Source organism: Hippoglossus hippoglossus, chromosome 8 (assembly GCF_009819705.1).
Source record: "Hippoglossus hippoglossus isolate fHipHip1 chromosome 8, fHipHip1.pri, whole genome shotgun sequence".
In the NCBI taxonomy this organism is placed as follows: domain Eukaryota; kingdom Metazoa; phylum Chordata; class Actinopteri; order Pleuronectiformes; family Pleuronectidae; genus Hippoglossus; species Hippoglossus hippoglossus.
Window position 1 is genome coordinate 17,265,792 of NC_047158.1, and position 20,553 is coordinate 17,286,344.

Genomic DNA, 20,553 nt, shown 5'->3' on the forward strand with positions numbered 1-20,553 from the left:
CTCTTTACAGTAACAGTGAACTGGTCTGAAATCACCAGTAGTCTTTGGGCTCCTCCTCTGGTGGCTTCATGTAACTAGTGTTCAGGCACTGAGGGGTTTTTGTTCAGGTCGGCTGATGGTTTGTATCATTGTGTGTCTCTGGCACAGTAATACACAGCAATGTCTCCAGGCTGCACGTTCTGTCCCTTTAGAGTCACTGTGTTGCTGGAAGTGTCTAATTCGATACTGAACTTGTTCTTTAATGAATCTTTATAGTATGAAGCTCCTGTATGTTTGCACCCTATCCACTCCAGTCCTTTTCCTGCAGGCTGTCTGATCCAATGTGTACAGTAGCTGCTGAGAGAATAAGAGACCTGGCAGCTGATGGTCAGAGGTTGACCTGGCTGCACAGTCACAGAGGCTGGCTGCGTCAACCGTTCACACTTCACATCTGTTAAAAGAAAAATGTTTTATCATAAATCATTAAATTGTCCTGCAAAATAAAAAGTGGTGACTCTATGACAAATCCAGGGAGACTCACATGATCCAGCTGCCAACAGCAGCAGCACAGCTACAGGAAACATGGTTAATGGTGAATCTGACGTGCCGTCAACTCCCCTGTCAGTCTGTTGGGAAGTTTTTATAGTTGAGTAACAAGGAAGGTCTCTGAGTTTGCATAGAATCAAATATACGAATCATCAGTGATGGTGTCACTGGGGGTAATAGAATAGAATAGGCCGCTCAGTGTTATTAGATCAGCTCTGGGAAAACATGACAGGGAATCACCTCTGCTTACTATAAAATATGATGTATTTTGATTTCATTATTTACTCAATTTTAACACGTTGAAATCACATTGTAAGGCTGATGAAACCGTTAGCTTTGATTTCACAGTAAACAGTTCACAATTGAAATCACACATTTGTTGACAGGGTGATGATCCAATCACAGGCTCTCAGAACAGATGAAATTATTAACTGTAAGCAATTGTGTTTGTTAGTGTCCACTGAAAAAACTGGCTCTGTGTGGTAGTAACATATACGTATTAGATTAACTGTCACATTTTCTACATAGAATTATTAATTAGATTTTGTGTTAGTTAGTGTATGTTCACTGTACGGCCGTCATTGTGACCCTAGTTTTAAAAAGTCTCTGTCAGTCATGTTTTTAAAAGAGGGACTTCAACATATTCACATTTCACTCATGAATTCTTAACCAGTGGGTGGTTGAGTTTGAAGGTTTATATTTCACTATGAAGAGATTACCCTGCCTTTAAGCTCGTGCATGCTGGAAAACACTCCTGGATGTATAATATGTCCGTGAATACGCTACAGTGCTGAAGACATTTTTTGAAAAAGATGAAAATGAATGAATGGATGGGGGAAAGGATTTTTTGGATGATGAGTTTATATCACAAATATGTGCCGAACATGAGCCTGGACGAAAAAGACAAAGAGTGCAGAGGTTTGGAATTCACCAGAAATGGCTGACAGCAGCAGAAATGTGAGACATTTAGTTAAAGTCATCATGGTCGTTTGTTGAACGTCTGGTTGGTGGTTTGGTTTGTCATCAGTTTGAAGGGAGATTAATACAGATGGAGGAGGTCATGATTTGCATTGACTCCTCCTCACAATGATGAAAGTGTATCGATCAACTGAAGGGATTTTATCTCATTTCCTATTTTACTCGTTTTAACTTTTTGTTCATTATATTATGATGTTAGTTACAAAATGTTTTATGTAAATATATTTACATGTGTGGGTGTTTTAGCCATGTCACAATTATTCAACCCCTATATAATATTGTTATTTTTAAAACTGTCTGACAGTTTTTATGGCCTAAAGTTGAGTTGTAACATAATTAAGCCTTTGGGAACTCTATAATGATCTTTCATTTGCTTCAGCTGTGATGCATATATAAACCCCACCCATGAAGGTATTCAAGGTGAGTTGCAGTCATAGGAAAGACAAAGGAGCTTCCACAAAAGCTGAGAGAGGAGATTATTTCATCACACCTGAAGGGCCTTGGGTATAAGAAGATTTCCCCCAAAAATTATATTCCAAGAGACACCATTGGGAGCATTATAAGGAAGTTTAAAACTCATGGAACAGCTGCAAACCTGCCTGGCCGTGGAATAAAGCTCAACATTTCATCAAGGGCCCTTAGCAACTTAGTCAGAACAACTAAGAGAAACCCCCGTGTGACTGCAAGAGTCCTACAGGATGAACTGATGAAGGCTGGTACAAGTGCTTCAGTGGCAAATATAAGATGTGCACTGAATAGACAAGGACTTCATGGCCGGACTCCAAGACGCACTCCACTCTTGACCACAAGGAACATCAAAAGTCGACAAGAATATGCCAGGAGGAATTTGGAACAGATTACAGAGTTTTGGGTGACAGTTCTATGGACTGATGAAACCAAACTGGAACTGTTTGGACATATGGACCAGCGGTATGTCTGGCGTGCGAAAGGCTTATGACCAGAAGAATACCATCCCCACGGTCGAGCATGGAGGTGGGTCATTGATGATGTGGGGCTGTTTTTCTGGGGCAGGAACTGGCAATCTTGATCGTGTACCTGGCATCATGGATTCCCAGAAATACGAAGCCATTTTAAAGCGGAATGTGATGACTTCTTTTGACAAATTAAACCTTGGTGATCATTGGACTCTCCAGCAAGACAATGATCCCAAGCACAACCTCCAAGTCAACCAAAGCTTGGTTGAGAAAAAGATCCTGGAACGTCCTGGAGTGGCTTTCTCAGTCACCACATTTAAATCTGATTGAAGATCTTTGGTGGGATTTAAAGAAGGCAGTTGCAGCACGGAAGCCATCAAACATCATTGAGCTAGAGGCTTTTGCACGTGAAGAAAGGGCAAAGATTCCGATCGAGAGGTGTAAGAAGCTTGTCAGCACTGACCGAAAACGTTTGTTAAAAATTATAAAAGCTAAAGGATGCGCCACAAAGTACTGAAGCTGGGGGTTGAATAATACTGCACATGCACATGTGTTAAAAGAGTTACATTTTTCATTTGAACTTCAAAGTTAAGTCAACTTCTGTTGTCAAAATAACTCATATGTATCAATAAATATTTTTTGTTGTTTAATGAGGTTATTTGTCATTTATTGTCATTGTCATTCATGATGATTCATTTGTTTTGAGGTGAGGGGGTTGAATATTTCTGATTGCAACTGTATATACACGTGTGTATATATGTATATATATAAATATACACATATATAGGTAATTTTGTTTCTGTTAGTTACAAATTAAAGTAAGTTATTGTAATTTGTCATCAATTGTAATTTTTTCTTCTCAAAACACGGAAACGTTTGTATCTTTATTAACCTTTATATAATTTTTGTAAAACAAAAATAATCTCAGACTAACTAATAGATTTTGAGACAAATCAGAAAAAAAAACAATTACTTGTATGTTTTTATTATTTATCATAAACTAAAATTATACATGGGGACATGTCAGTCACTGTGATGTCAGAGTATTAAAGTGGTATAAATAGTTACTGTTAAATGACGTTATGACCCATGTCTGATTCCTCTTTACAGTAACAGTGAACTGGTCTGAAATCACCAGTAGTCTTTGGGCTCCTCCTCTGGTGGCTTCATGTAACTAGTGTTCAGGCACTGAGGGGTTTTTGTTCAGGTCGGCTGATGCTTTGTATCATTGTGTCTCTGGCACAGTAATACACAGCAGTGTCTCCAGGCTGCACGTTCTGTCCCTTTAGAGTCACTGTTTTGCTGGAAGTGTCTAATTCGATACTGAACTTGTTCTTTAGTGAATCTTTATAGTATACGCTCCCTCCACCATGTTTCATTCCAATCCACTCCAGTCCTTTTCCTGCAGGCTGTCTGATCCAAGCTGTGTAGTAGCTGCTGAGAGAATAAGAGACCTGGCAGCTGACGGTCAGAGGTTGACCTGGCTGCACAGTCACAGAGGCTGGCTGCGTCAACCGTTCACACTTCACATCTGTTAAAAGAAGAATGTTTTGTCATAAATCATTAAGTTGTCCTGCAAAAGAAAAAGTGGTGACTCTCTGACAAATCCAGGGAGACTCACATGATCCAGCTGCCAACAGCAGCAGCACAGCTACAGGAAACATGGTTAATGGTGAATCTGACGTGCCGTCAACTCCCCTGTCAGTCTGTTGGGAATTTTTTATAGTTGAGTAACAAGGAAGGTCTCTGAGTTTGCATAGAATCAAATATAAGAATCATCAGTGATGGTGTCACTGGGGCTAATAGAATAGAATAGGCTGCTCAGTTTTATTAGATCAGCTCTGGGAAAACATGACAGGGAATCACCTCTGCTTACTATAAAATATGATGTATTTTGATTTCATTATTTACTCAATTTTAACACATTGAAATCACATTGTAAGGCTGATTAAACCGTTAGCTTTGCTTTCACAGTAAACAATTGACCATTGAAATCGCACATTTGTTGACAGGGTGATGATCCAATCACAGGCTCTCAGAACAGATGAAATTATTAACTGTAAGCATTTGTGTTTGTTAGTGTCCACTGAAAAAACTGACTCTGTGTGGTAGTAACATATACGTATTAGATTAACTGTCACATTATCTACATAGAATTATTAATTCGATTTTGTGTTAGTTAGTGTATGTTCACTGTAAGGCCGTCATTGTGACCCTAGTTTTAAAATGTGTCTGTCAGTCATGTTTTTAAAAGAGGGACTTCAACATATTCACATTTCACTCATGAATTCTTAACCAGTGGGTGGTTGAGTTTGAAGGTTTATAGTTCACTATGAAGAGATTACCCTGCCTTTAAGCTCGTGCATGCTGGAAAACACTCCTGGATGTATAATATGTCCGTGGATACGCTCAAGTGCTGAAGACATTATTTGGAAAAGATGAAAATGAATGAATGGATGGGGGAAAGGATTTTTTGGATGATGATTTTGTATCACAAATATAATGTGGTGATGTTTTTTGAGGTGTGAGTGTATGTTTTTTTTTCTTTATCAGCTGAATAGGGGACATTTCGAGACTAGTCTTACCTTGCTAGATAATACTAACTGCACTTCAGACAGATTCTCTGCAGCAGACTTTAGGAGACTTTTCAGTCAAGTCATCATGAAACTCAGAAGCAAAGATCTTCATCTGCCTTCTTCATTTTCAACAAAGAATGAAACCATTTTCTACTTGGTCAGGATCAATTGGCATTTAGTGTAGAATGACAAATGCCATATTTATGACTTTTGACTGTTTGGAACGAAATCATGAAGACAATAACAAAAAATGACCTATGTTTAATTTTGGTATACTCTATATATTTATAACGCCTGTAAAAAGGTGTGTAAAGTGTGTAAAGGACTTAATGTTTTTGGGAAAACAGATGTTTCTGAGATCACATTGCTACTTGTGGTCTCTGGAGGTTTTTGTTCAGCAGCTCCACTGTCCTCAGTCATTGTGGGTCTCGAGCACAGAAGTAAACAGCAGCATCTTCTGCTGTCAGACTCTCGACCTGAAGGAACTGAGTGCTGCTGGAAACATCCTCAGTCATGATGAAACGGTTTTGAAAGGAGCTGCCATAGCTGGCAGAGTTTGAACCTGCGTTCATCCACCCGATCCACTCCAAAGCTTCCCCCGGCCTCTGCTGTATCCAGGCTATATAGTGGGCTGTCATGTCGAACCCAGATATGATACATGACATCTTCACCGTCTCTCCAGGTGTTTTCACCTGCGATGGAGACTGGTCCAGTTTGATCTCACTCCAAACTCCTGGAAGTAAAGAAATGATGAACATTATCCAGCAAACTTGTAAACCACACGTTAGACAATTTACAAAATAAGTAAAGCAGGATTGATTTTCTCACCATGAACAGTAACTACAAATAATAAACCCCAGACAAGTGTGTTTTCCATTCTCTGACAGACACTGTAGTTCTTTGACTGCTGATTAAAGTTGTGTATTAGCCAGTCTGTGTGATCTGACAGTTGCTGGTGTTGTTATAAGGAGGGAAGAGTTTGCATAGACCTCCCCCTACAGGTCTGAGAGGGAACTTGAAACTGATTTTTTTTTCATAAACCACAACAGCAGAGGAACATGTAAAATACTGAAGTCCTGCTCTTACAAAAATCTCAATCAAATTCAAATAGATCAAATGAAATGGTATCAATGCAGAGTCTCTTGGTCAGCAGTATGGCAAGTTGAACCTACTGTCTGTTTCTATATGTGACTGTATGCAGCTCCAGTTTTCATGATTCAGCCTGTTGGTCAGTAGACTGAGACAGGAAATGAAGTGAGTCTGCTGTAGCCTCTTTTCACCAGACCATCATCTCAGGTGGGCTAACTGATTCAGGGGAACAACTGTTGATTAAACCGTTAGTTTTGCTTTTACAGTAAACAATTAAGGCACATATGTGTTGTTTTGACATTTCAGAAATGCAATGATTTTAGATTTGGACAAATTTACCATTATCAATGTGAATACAGATTCTAGGGCCATTGCTCCGAGCAATCCCGTCTAACATAGAAACAAATTCCATTTGTTGTACCTTCACTCCTCTGCTGCTCAGCAAATACATTTCTGAGTGAAAACAGCTCATCGCAGCAGGTTTATATTTGTGTGTTTAGTTGCACGATATGAAATATTGTGGGCACCAGGGAAATATCTTGGACTTTTCAAGAGGAGAGAACGTTTACCTCTGTTAGTTACCTCTAGCACAGATATCTGAGGGGCAACATTGAGCTCTGAGATGGTGCATGTATGTGTGCGGTCATATTTAGATTTATTAAGTATTGTCGTGAATAAAATATATGAGCTGCATTCAGGAACAAACAATTAACCACAAGCCAAGGCACAGTACGCTTTAATTCAATCAAGCCGCGACAAATTAAACACATTTATAGTTCACTTTTAGTTCACTGTTTCACTGATCATTTATAAAAATCTGTTCCATAAATACCAGAAAAACCAAACACTGTTTCCTGCAATGGGACCCATGTCATCAGCAGTGGGTAAGACTCAAAACAATTTAAATCCCAATCAACAAAATTATACTTCTAGTTATAAGTTAGTACATTAACATTTTTCATTATACTGCTTTTTATCGTTTTTATACTATTTATTTGGGTTTTATTTGTATTTTTTTATGCTTTTATTTGTAAGAGACAGTGACTACAGACAGGAACTGGAGGAAAGTAGTGGATATACATTTGTGGTCATGTTGTGAGAGCCCTATAACCACTCAGCTATATATTGTTTTCATATAAAATCTAATGCCAACTGTCATTTATGTAGAAAGCCATGGTTTACACATATCTCTCAATCTGATGAAGTCAAAGAAAAATCTCAGAATTTCGGTTTCTTATTTAATTTGTCTTTATTTTGTGATATTGACTCAGCAACCATCTTTTCTTCAGATCACAATGTTGAATAAAACTGTGCAATCATGAGCTTAGTTTAAAAAGCAGTATTCCTTTCATAAATACAAAATATATTCAGTGTTTTATTTTTTATGTTTAAAAAATAAATTGGAGGAATTTTTAGATATTGACACTTTTTATTGTAGCTTAGGACATGGGGGGGGGGGCTTCAACGATTTTCAGTGTTGGAAGAGGAGGATATTTAAACACTCAATGAGTGACACAGTGACAGATGCAATGCTTTGTGTACAGCTCTGTGGCTTCCTGTGTTACTGTGGATCTCGAGCACAATAATAAACAGCAGAGTCTTCAGTCGTCAGGCTGCTCATGTGCAGATACACCTGGTCCATGTCGTTGTTTCTGGAAATTGTGAAGCGATTCTTGACAGATGGTGAATAATATTTATAACCTCCTGACGGAGCAGAAATGAAGGCAACCCACTCCAGGCCTTTTCCTTCAGCTTGTCTGATCCAGCTGATATCAGCAGACCCATCAGATATCCCTGCATATGTACACGTCAGTTTGTGGGATTCTCCGGGCCGCTTCACCGCCGGTTCAGATTCAGTCAGAGTCTGACTGCAAACACCTGAGGAGAAAATCAGTTTGGTTATAGGACAGAACCGAACATGAGCCTGGACGACAAAGACGAAGAGTGCAGAGGTTTGGAATTCACCAGAAATGGCTGACAGCAGCAGAAATGTGAGACATTTAGTTAAAGTCATCATGGTCGTTTGTTGAACGTCTGGTTGGTGGTTTGGTTTGTCATCAGTTTGAAGGGAGATTAATACAGATGGAGGAGGTCATGATTTGCATTGACTCCTCCTCACAATGAGGAAAATGTATCGATCAACTGAAGGGATTTTATCTCATTTCTTATTTTACTCGTTTTAACTTTTTGTCCATTATATTATGATGTTAGTTACAAAATGATTTATATAAATATATTTACATGTGTGGGTGTGTTTTATATATATATATAATTTTGTCTAAGTTAGTTACAAATGAAAGTAAATTATGGTAATTTTTACTTCTCAAACATCACTGAAACTTTATTAACTTTATTAATCTTTATATCAGTTTTGTAAAAACTAAAAATCTTAGAGAAACTAATTGATTTTGAGACAAATCAGAAAACAAAATTCTTTGTATGTTTTTATTATTTATCATAAACTAAAATCATACACACTGACATGTCAGTCACTGTGATGTCAGAGTATTAAAAGTGGTATAAATAGTTACAGTTAAATGACGTTATGACCCTTGTCTGATTCCTCTTTACAGTAACAGTGAACTGGTCTGAAATCACCAGTAGTCTTTGGGCTCCTCCTCTGGTGGCTTCATGTAACTAGTGTTCAGGCACTGAGGGGTTTTTGTTCAGGTCGGCTGATGGTTTGTATCATTGTGTGTCTCTGGCACAGTAATACACAGCAGTGTCTCCAGGCTGCACGTTCTGTCCCTTTAGAGTCACTGTTTTGCTGGAAGAGTCTAATTCGATACTGAACTTGTTCTTTAATGAATCTTTAAAGTATATGGTCCCACTAACATACTTGACTCCAATCCACTCCAGTCCTTTTCCTGCAGGCTGTCTGATCCAATGTGTACCGTAGCTGCTGAGAGAATAAGAGACCTGGCAGCTGATGGTCAGAGGTTGACCTGGCTGCACAGTCACAGAAGCTGGCTGCGTCAACCGTTCACACTTCACATCTGTTAAAAGAAGAATGTTTTGTCATAAATCATTAAGTTGTCCTGCAAAAGAAAAAGTGGTGACTCTATGACAAATCCAGGGAGACTCACATGATCCAGCTGCCAACAGCAGCAGCACAGCTACAGGAAACATGGTTAATGGTGAATCTGACGTGCCGTCAACTCCCCTGTCAGTCTGTTGGGAAGTTTTTATAGTTGAGTAACAAGGAAGGTCTCTGAGTTTGCATAGAATCAAATATATGAATCATCAGTGATGGTGTCACTGGGGGTAATAGAACAGAATAGGCTGCTCAGTGTTATTAGATCAGCTCTGGGAAAACATGACAGGGAATCACCTCTGCTTACTATAAAATATGATGTATTTTGATTTCATTATTTACTCAATTTTAACACGTTGAAATCACATTGTAAGGCTGATTACACCGTTAGCTTTGCTTTTACAGGAAACAATTAAGGCACATATGTATTGTTTTGACATTTCAGAAATGCAATGATCCCATTATCAATGGGAATACAGATTCTAGGGCCATTGCTACAAGCAATCCTGACCTTGTATAATATAAAGTGATAATTGTGTCTTCTGTTTTCTGGGGAGGAACTCAAACTGAGCATTGACCTACAGGCCAAGGTCCCTCTTCACCAGCCCTGTGTTGGGACCGGGTATTTGTGAACTACAGTTCGGCCTACATGTGTAGTCCAAGCCTGGAGCACATGTTCTTTGTTCTGGAGAAACCAGCGCAGCCAGAACTCAGTCTCCCAGGGTGCTTCAACGTCACACAGAGGTGTGAAAACCGACCGGGAACACAAGTTTCAACCACTATTGGTCACTCTGGGCCCCATGACCCAAGAGGTCACAAGGCCAATATAAGCCAAGTCCCCCCTCTCTTCTTCCTCTTTCTATGCAACCCTCCGAAAGGAGAAGTGAGGCTGTCCAGCTCACTTGCTCTTTCAACTCCAGTCAACTCTCCTAGAGGAGCCCACCTCTCTTTCTGCTCAACTTCAATGGAGGAGAGGTGCAGCTTGCAGCTCACCTCACCAAGGAAACCTCCTCCCAATCCAAGCTCTACCAACCTTCAACAGCACAAGAGCTGCATCGCACAGCAGAACCACAACAGGAGCCGTAAACCAGCAAGACGACTTCACTGGACTTCGAACAGCACATCAACCTTTTTTCCCTTTTCATGGACGGGTAACACAACTGGGCTTAATAATTATACTAGGCAAAGCAAAGACTGTTTATTAGATTCCGTGTGATGTTTATTAGTTTGATTTGTGTTACTGTGATATTTTGGTTACAAGTTATTTGAAAGTTAATGTTAGTTATGCTCTTCAGTCTTTCTCTGCATGCATCTAGTAACTTTCTCTAATTTGGCACCAACACACAAACACACATATCTCCACACACATCTCTCTGACCCCCGCTACATGTTGTTAACATACTAGGGGGGATGGTTTATTGCCCTCATAGGGGCCAGCCGCCATTTTGAAAGCTCACTCACTCACACAGACACACACACGCACGCATACTCACATACACATATTTATATAGTAAGTACACCTTTAGTAATTTGTGTTTTTATACTTTATTATCTTCATAATAAATGTTTTTCTTTCACAAATGTTGTTTTAATGAATGTTGCATAAGTGTGAATTTTGCCAACCTCTAGACTGTCAAGAACTCTATATCCTTCAACTTTGTTAACTATCTCTATGGTAATTTTGGTTATAGTTATTAATTTAATTGTTAATCAGAGTTCCAATTTTGTAGTTAGTACTTTCATGAGACTTAATCAATAAATTGGCTATCTTGTCCCTTCCTTTGAAGGGTGGTGCCCCGAGGTAACTTTAATAAATTCAAGTTATTATTTAATACTAATATTTTTCTATTAATATTAATATTTTATATTAATATTGATATTTTATATTAATGTTAATATTTTATATTAATATTAAATATTTTCTCTGATAACCAAATTTATTGAATGCCGAAAGGCACACCATTTACTGGTGTCACGTTTAATGCATTATTGCACAACACCTGATTGTGATTCACATGAGTTCAAGATGCAGCCAGGGGGAGGACTGTGTCCAGTTTGGGGGACTCAGAACTTCCTCTTTGCTATTTGCAGATTATATGGTTCTGTTGGCTTCATCAGATTGTGACCTGCATGTGTTCTGGGATGGATTGCAGCTGGGATGACGGTCAGCACCTTTAACTCTGAGGCCATGGTTCTCTGCTAGAAAACAACAGATTCATTCTTTGGCTTGGGACGGAGATTCTACACCAAATGAAGGAGTTTAATTATCTCTGGGTCTTTTTAATGAGGAAGGTAGAATTCAGCACGAGACTGACCGTTTAGAGCAATGTTGGAGGCTGAAATAACTTTTCCTCATTAACTGCTGACTTATTTGCAACTTTTAGGACTCACTCCTGCAACATTTCCATACATGACTCTCTAGCATGTGTCAGAATGCATTGAAGTGTTTAGCTGCCACGCCAGAAAAAGAAAAACACGTGTATCATAAAGACTTGAACACGTTATTGTTATAAAAATATGTTTTTCATGTTATTGTAGCAACTTTCATCACATAACAAGGAACTCTTCTTGTCATTAGAATGTACTGTTTATCATCTAAAATTGTAAAAACATTTCACATCATGATGCCATAACTTATATAATAGAATATAAGTGTGTGCAGAAAGAGGATAAATGGATGGATAAAGCTCATTAACATGATTTGATCAAGTTCTGCAACATTCTTGGTTTTAAGACGTTGAGATTCTGCTGCTCTTGAGCAAGGTGGGTGATTTCTTGACATGTTATGCAGGAGGAATGAGTGAACTGAGGAAAAGAGTTCCTGCAGTTATAAAACCTAATACACAGCAGTGTCTCCAGGCTGCACGTTCTGTCCCTTTAGAGTCACTGTGTTGCTGGAAGTGTCTAATTCGATACTGAACTTGTTCTTTAGTGAATCTTTATAGTAGGTGCTCCCTCCATCACGCCTGCTTCCAATCCACTCCAGTCCTTTTCCTGCAGGCTGTCTGATCCAAGCTGTGTAGTAGCTGCCAACAGAATAAGAGACCTGGCAGCTGATGGTCAGAGGTTGACCTGGCTGCACAGTCACAGAGGCTGGCTGCGTCAACCGTTCACACTTCACACCTGCAGAGGGAAAACTTGGTGAATATTGAGTCAGTGTAATGACAGTGGACAGTGATTGAGATGTGATCATGCTGCCTCAGTGGGACTCACAGCGTCCAGCAGCCAGCAGCAGCAGCACAGCTACACAGAGCATGGTCGGTATTGACGGATATCCGATTGGGACCTCTCTTCTTCTGCTGCAGCTGACGGCACGACATCAAGTCTTTATATCAGACTTTGAGGACGTTCACTTTGCATAGAGACGGACACTGACAAGCTATAAAGGCTGATAGGTTGCAGTTTGTATAATTCATAAATATATTTGTCTCAGTCCTCAGTAATCTTTACTGTACGTTCTGTGTATTTGTAAACGTGGCATGGGGATAGTTTACGTCTGATTGTTTTTCAGAGACAGTCATTAAATCCGCTTTTGATATTTCATGCAAAGTACAAATTAATGAAAAGAAGCATGCATACTGTATAAAAGTTCAAATGGCTTTGGCTTTCCTTGATTTCAACAGCCCCCTTCAAGCCACCTGTTTGCTTCCCTCTGAGACCTAATTTCTATATTTTTCAAACACACTCATCAAACAGTTATATCTTCATGACAATGATGTATCTTTCATGCATCTTCAGTAGATTCATTTTCAGGTACTTTTCACTTTAGGCCCACTTCATATATCAGCAAATATCTTAACTTTCTACTCAATTACATTTTTACAGTGCTCTGCTTTTAATGGTGACATTTTTTTTATATTTAAACGTAATCAATAACGAAAAGGGAATTGGTCCTGATCTGGATTTGTACACGATCAAAATTCAGCCATTAAATAAAATGACAATGCAAATGTTTTCAACAGAATCATCTTCAAGTTGCTTTAACAGAAATAACTTACTTACTCTGTACTCAAGTAGAAAAGTTAATATATGACACTTTTCATTTACGTGAGTACATTTTTGTCTATTTATTTGAACCATTACTTGAGTAAAATATTTGATTACTTCCTCTACTACAGTTTTATGTTTTTCTTTTATTCATTATGTGTTTGATTGGTGACCTTTGAATCAATACTTAGTGACTGTAATTTCATCTTTTGGCAGATATAACAGAAAATGCTTAACACACGCCTTAGAAATAACCCGTGGGAATATTACTAACTACTCCTCGTGTAGAAAAGCAAAAACTAAAAGATAGAGGAAGTCTCAAAACCACAACCTCAGCTGGTACTTTCAGTGTGTGTTTTTCCGTGGCCTTACTGAGGTGTTGTGTCGGATCTGTTTCTGCCCCTGTAACATATTTGTTTTGAAGTTCTTGCAAAGCGTCTCCGCTCACTCTAACCAGTGTGTGTTTCTGGCGCAGTAATACACAGCCGAGTCCTCCAGCTTTAGGTTGGACAGACTCCAACCATGCTGTTGCTGTTATCTCTGGTTATTTCTATACGTCCTAGAAGACTGCTAGTGTAATGTGTTTTGCTTGCATCATAGTAAATAAGCCCCAGCCACTCCAGTGCCTTTCCTGCAGGTTGTCTGATCCAGTGCATTCCATATTGACTGAACTCAAATCCAGTTCCCTTGCAGGAAAGACTCAGGGCTTCTTGGGGTGTTTTCAGTACCGGAGTAGAGGGAATGGACTCTAGGGCCTGGCCACTCAAACCTAAAAAACAACCAGAGATTTTTTTAAAAGAGTGGGCTGGTGAAGGAAGTAAATGTATTTATGTATTTCTTTGAGGAGTGGAAAAGCATGAATCAACTTACAGGGCAGACAGAGCAATGTCAGCAGAACAGACAGTTTGTCCATCTTCTTCAGACTAAAGATGAGAACACAGTGGCTTCACACTTAATTGGAGGACAGCCAGTTGATGGGAGGACTGAAGTATACCCTCTGAAAAGTCTGGATTTGCATTCCGGATTTTACAAGGGAGGGACAAACATCATTTTTTGGCTCAAATATAATTCAAATAAAAATATATAACATATGACATATTCATACTTGACTGGTTACCCTGACAAATGTGATCTGCATAACACTTTAGATTTGATTAAAACAAAGTCTGGAAAATCATGAAATTGTTAAATTAAGAATCATGTCTCTGTATGTACAGTATGTATGTAATTTTTCAAAACGTTTTTCAACAACACTTCCTCAGTTGTTCCCCTTTCACAGAGCTCATCAGGCACGTCTGAAAGAGAGTTTGCATCAGTAACACACAGCTGGTGGACGGAAAGCAGACAGAATTATCTCAGTAGAGCCTATAACGCCACTTTAATCCCGCTCGGCTACGTTTTAATTTTGAATCTTTAGGCACCGGGCTTTTGCAATGCGTTAAAATCTCAAGTATGCATCATTTTCCAGCCATTGTTAACTACTGTAACTCAGTTCTATAAGGCGTATTTGACTCCAGTTTCTTTAAGTAGACAAAACCTATGTGGCACCTCATTATTTTCAATACATTCCAATATTAAAAAATGTATAACTCTGTGTCAAATTCCGCTTTCTTTAAGATTTCTTTCAACAGGATTTCTCGTACGTCGCAGGAGAGATGTGTTTCTATTTAATGTGGTGAATTTGATCCGCCTGTATGTCGAGTACATATAGAACAGAATCAATGCTGTTATGTAAAAGTAAATGAAAAGTGATTTCATGGAATTATCATGACATCCTGCTCGTGCTGATCCTGTTTACATACACCACATACGGCCCCAGCAGAGCCATTACATTTCAGATGAATTTACACTGGAAATGCTGCTTCTGTGTGATCAACTGGTCATGTGCTCATTTATTTCATCCTCTCATGCAATGCAGCCACCAGTTCGAATGCAAATGTAATGCTTGCATGCACTTTGGAGCATATCGTCTTAGGTTGCACTAAACCTTTAATTTTGCCAAAGCATGTATGGTTATGTAATGGCTGCTGACGATGTGTATTCTCAGAAAAGTATACAGTGAAGAAGCTGCTGCGGCCATTCTTTAATAATCAGATCATTTTTTTTAAATCATTGTAAAACAGCTGTGTGTGTGTGTGTGTGTGTGTGTGTGTGTGTGTGTGTGTGTGTGTGGCAGACAGTCATTTACTCGTTAGCATCATGTAAAAAGATTAATGGAGTCAACACATGGGAAACAGTAAAAAAACACGGATTTATTCAACATTCTTTTTCCATATGAATAAAGGCTGAAATCTAAAAAATGAGGTGATACAACTATTTTTATCCTCAGCGTCGGATTATTAAAGTTCTTATTGCTGTAAAATGTATTTATTACATTTAGACACATTTGTTGTTTGTTTATAAACGTGCTTCTCAAAATAACCATAATCTTTGACATATATCAAATTGTGTATATGTGCAGCATTAAGCCTATCTTTCTGTTTCTAGACCAAAGCTGCGGAGATAATCCATAAGAGACTCATCCCTTCTCTCTGGCATACACAGATCACCACTGATCACGAGTTACACACACACACACACACACGCTTGCACCACAAACAGAGACCAAATGATTCAGTAAAATATTGCACAGTGAGTTTAATATTTTCCTCAAGAAAGGACTTCACGGACACAAGTGGCTCGGGATCTCGACGAAGGCCGTCATCATGAGTGTTAAACAAGCCTGCATCTTTCTCAAAGGAGCACCGAGGAGAGTAAGTCAATGTGCTTTTATAGTTTTACTCTGCAGTTTTATTTGTCATGGTAGTTTTTATATTGTTGACGTGTCTTTAGCTCACGAGATTTTTAAACCTCAAATGAGTTCTTATTCTTATTCTTATATTCTTTTTTCTTATTCCGAACCAGGAATATAAATATAACTTTCATTTGTTATGTTGTATTTTTTATGTTTATACTCTTATGGTGTTATTTTAGGGTAATGACAAAAGAAGCTTAAAAGCCTAGTGTCATTCTGGAGTAGAGGTGGGAGGGCAAACTTTTAAATGATGCATTAGGCAGATGCTTTGGCACTCAGCATCACTTTCTGTGCTTTGTTCCTGAGTACAAAGATCAGTATCACGCAAAACACAAACGCAAATAGTTTTGCTCTCGTCTCTTGCGTTATATTTGCAAGATGATTCATGTAAATGTTTTGGGGATCTCTGCAGAAGTGATACCGAAATATGTAAAGTGTATATGTGGTCTGAGGTCAACCGGATAAGATACTTACTAGATTTAAAAAACTACTTTCAGTGTGGATTTAACAGACAAATCTCAGACCAGTCAGCCTGAAAGTATCAATCCTTTAAAACATTTACAGATGTTATATTTGCATAAATATAATGTATTTAGAGATTTTTTCCATTCTTGATTCCAAAAACTATACAAAACACTCATATTTATCTGACCTGAACGATCAGAATAGCTCAAAGCAAATGTAAATAAAATACAAATCCATGAAATTTGTTTAAACCATGTACAAAAACATTAGATGCATAAAAAATCAAACCATGGGTAGAATAAAAAACAATTGATAAAAATATGTTGATGCTGCTGCTACGTTGTGGAATGTCATTTAAGTATCAACAGCTTGTAGGACGAAAGTGAGAAGAGGGGAGAAATAGAACAAAGTACAATTAAGCACATCAGACGACATCAGTTAAATATAGCACAGTGCGATATTTCATTAATGTAAATTTGAATATGTAATGTCAATGAAACTGAAATAAAACTATTGTAGAACAACCAATTTGTAATCTTACAGAATCAGACACGATATGTAGAAAGACATGAGAACTTTTAACACTTCATTACATTTATTTTGCCTGAGTCAAACTTCTTTTTTACACTCATTTCCAGTCTTAACAAGTTTAAGCAGTCATTATTTTTAAATATTTAAAAACTTAATGGACAATTAAAAGTTATATACATACCCACACACACATAATCCCACTGGTATGGAACACTAGCCTGTATGGCATGCCTTTATTTCACATATTTTTCTTCTGTGGTATTTATATATTCATATTGTGTGGATACAATAGTTTAGATTTTTTTGTCATTTCACATTTGTATCATTGTTTTGCAGACAAGAGCTTTGACCCACGACGAGATAGAAGGTAATTGTTTTTATCAACTGATAATATTGTTTATGCTTTAAGATCTAATTATTAAAAAGTACCGTATATATATATATTTTTTACCCTTTCAAAGCTTAGTCACACACCATTCTCAGTTTCCCTGTGTGTCTTTGCTCTCTAGAGTTGCGTGAAGCTTTTGTAGAGTTTGACAAAGACAAGGACGGTTTCATCAGCTGTAAAGACCTGGGCAACCTGATGAGAACCATGGGTTACATGCCCACTGAAATGGAGCTGATAGAACTGAGCCAGAACATCAACATGAATTGTGAGTAATGTCCTGTGATGAGATAAAGAAAAACACAGCGACACAATTAATGGGTTATTTTTTTAACTGTATATCATGATAACAAATGATGTTTATGAATAAAATAAACACATCACTGTAAATTTGTATTGAGAAAAATCCTTAAAGATTAATACTTTTGCTTTAATATCAATTAAAAATACATTCATCATGTTGATGTGACACATTGCTGCACATGCAAATGGCCAGGTGCGTCTTTTATTCTGAATGTTTCAGGAAACACGTCTCACAGGCTCCACGTCCCCTGAGCCCTTTTATTTTGCATTTTCTATCTCAGAAGAAAACAAGTGCGAACGAACAGTAACATGAAAATGTGATCTGTCGGCTCACTGTATGTCAGCAGTTGAAATACATTTAAAGCAAAAACCCATTTTATCACACAGCTACTGTGAACCTGTACACATTAACTAAGCCGACACAACCTCACGTGTGTTTCACCCAACTCACATTTTACAAATCGATCATTTAAAACAGAGAATATAAATGGCTGGAGTAAGCTGTGTTTTCTCCCTGCTTATACCCTAGTTATATTAATTTGACTATCCTTCTTATCACAGTGGGGGGACGGGTGGACTTTGAGGATTTTGTGGAACTAATGACCCCAAAGCTTCTGGCTGAAACTGCCGGGATGATTGGGTTAAAGGAACTGAAAGAGGCCTTCAGAGAGGTGAGCTTAACGTACCTTTTCTCTGTCTCTTCTTGGTCTTTGGCACCCCATGGTGGACATTGAACGAACACACTGTAAAAGGTCTGCCCCTCTCTTGCAGTTCGATATGGATGGTGACGGCAGCATCACGTCCGAGGAGCTGAGACACGCCATGGTGAAGCTACTAGGCGAACAGACCAGCAAGAATGAAATTGACGCTGTGGTCAGAGAAGCCGACAACAACGGGGATGGAACAGTTGACTTTGAGGGTGAGATACAAGTAAACCCAAAAGTACACACACACACACACACACACAAATTGAATCATTCTTCTTTAAAAGCCAAAAGGCTAGATTTTCTAAATATTTCAATAGATTTAAAACAAATTGAATTAATGTCACATGCATATTCAACTATTTCGGTGTGCTAGTAACAGGGCCCTGCAATTTTACATGCTATATGTATGTTATGGCACACTGGTGCATTTAAAAGCATCTGAACTACAGTTTATCTTTTTAGTTTCCTCTGTGCATCAACGTCTGCCATCATAAAGATCTATTAATGACTTATTTGTCATTTGTTTGTTCACTTATTTACTCTTGAACTCTGTAACCTTATCATTGGGTCCGTCCTCAAAAAGAAAAACATGGCTCGATTGCATGAGCAGCTAAACGTCAGACAGTGTATGCAGTGTGGTTGTCCTTACTACAGGTGCATTGGTCTCAGTTTGCTATGAAACAACACGAATTTAGCTCATCGGTAACTGTGTCCATTCTCTTTGCAGAGTTTGTGAAAATGATGTCACAGAAATGAGGTCGACAGACGGAGTGGGAATGAAGAGGATCCATTTTTATTCAATTGTTGTTCATTTTCCTGTGATTTTAGAGGCGTCTGCTTCATATATGATCCTGTTCATTCATCTTAAATGATCAAAGAAGTTTAGCTCTTATGGTTCAAGTTGATGCAAATAGAATTACTCCGTTTGAGTAATTTATAACCAAATACTCAAATATACAGATTAATCGTGTGCAGTCGTAATGAAAGTGGTGTTTGATTATATCTGATTACTGTAGTACTAGCTGGAGTATTTATTATTGTCCCTACGTTGTCTATACTGCATATATAGGCCACGTGTCTTATTAAATACAACTTAACTAAACATAAATAAATGAAATACTGTGTATACCAAGCAGATTTATATAATAATAATATAAGTTATAATAATAAGAAATGTATTTTCCGGCGACTCTGTTCGTGTGACATCTTTTAATGAAAATAATCCCTCTGATGTTGCTAAAGCTGTTGTGTAATAAAAGAACAACATGAAAAAATTGTCGAACATTGACTTTGTGATGAATGTGAATAATATAAACAAGGCAACGACATACAGCTGCTGGAAAAAAATTAAATATCGCTTGAGCACAAGATATAAAATGACATAATGCTTCATTAAATTAATTAGTTAAGATCATGCTACGATTTAACATAGTAATATTAAAGATGAATGCAAGAATCCTTTTTTTTTTAATGTTTGCACCCTTTAAATCCTCCACACCTCATTGTGCTCCAGTGTCCAACAAATCATACAACATGAGATAACATGGAGCACATACAACTAAACAATCTCAAGAATAATCTGTCTCATGGGATGGATTAGTTCAGCCGGTGTAATCCTCATCATGGGACCCTCATCTGAACAGATGGCAGATAAGACAAAAATCGACGGACTAATTCTCATCTACTGACTGAAAAAGTAACGCGAAAAAGGGCTATGGGACCCACAATGCTTTTTTTCCCCTTAATATGTTGTAGTGTGTTTAAATCAAAAGTTTTTTTCATGACAAATGTATGTTACAAGATTTTTTTTTTTTTCCCAAACAATAAATTAAATACGTTAAATCAGTTTTTATTTTATTGTTTTAACAAGCCAAATAATCACTGTGCAGTTTTTCCTAATAAATTTATATATATTTGATTTGTCTCAATCAGATTAAAATAATGAAATTCCTCATAAAGGTGCAATATGTATCGTACAGAACAATCAGCTCTGCTCTTTATCGACATTCTTTATCTGTATTTCCCTTTTGCTATTTGTAAATCCACATATCCACCTTCCATTTACTTATGCATTGTATTTTTTTTTTTCCTTTTCTGTCCTTTTCACAACATTTATATTTATACAGAGTCAATATGGATTTCTTTGCTTTTCCATTTATTTGGATTCCAAGAAAAACTTTAATTGACAAAAAATCCTTATCTTTTCATGTCGGGTAATAATTAAACAACAAACAAACCACCAAC

General features: G+C 37.8%; 1 protein-coding gene and 1 gene segment (V, D, J or C); one reads left to right on the forward strand and one right to left on the reverse strand.

The window, feature by feature from the left end:
* Positions 1 to 20,553, forward strand: part of sez6l2 (seizure related 6 homolog (mouse)-like 2) — a 141,193-nt gene that overhangs the window by 99,055 nt on the left and 21,585 nt on the right. Inside the window, exons 1-7 of one of the 3 annotated variants that reach the window (XM_034594044.1) lie at positions 11,191 to 11,301; positions 15,612 to 15,877; positions 17,251 to 17,281; positions 17,424 to 17,567; positions 18,164 to 18,273; positions 18,374 to 18,521; positions 19,037 to 19,668. In XM_034594044.1, coding sequence (XP_034449935.1) covers positions 15,830 to 15,877; positions 17,251 to 17,281; positions 17,424 to 17,567; positions 18,164 to 18,273; positions 18,374 to 18,521; positions 19,037 to 19,065 — 510 coding nt within the window. In that variant the 5' untranslated portion in view covers positions 11,191 to 11,301; positions 15,612 to 15,829 and the 3' untranslated portion in view covers positions 19,066 to 19,668. Of the gene's footprint in view, positions 1 to 11,190; positions 11,302 to 15,611; positions 15,878 to 17,250; positions 17,282 to 17,423; positions 17,568 to 18,163; positions 18,274 to 18,373; positions 18,522 to 19,036; positions 19,669 to 20,553 lie in introns of those variants that run through there. The other 2 variants (XM_034594045.1, XM_034594046.1) reach the window with 2 other exon arrangements.
* LOC117766787 lies at positions 11,974 to 12,718 on the reverse strand. The segment is given in 2 exon segments: positions 11,974 to 12,260; positions 12,351 to 12,718. Coding segments are annotated over 2 exon segments (330 nt in total).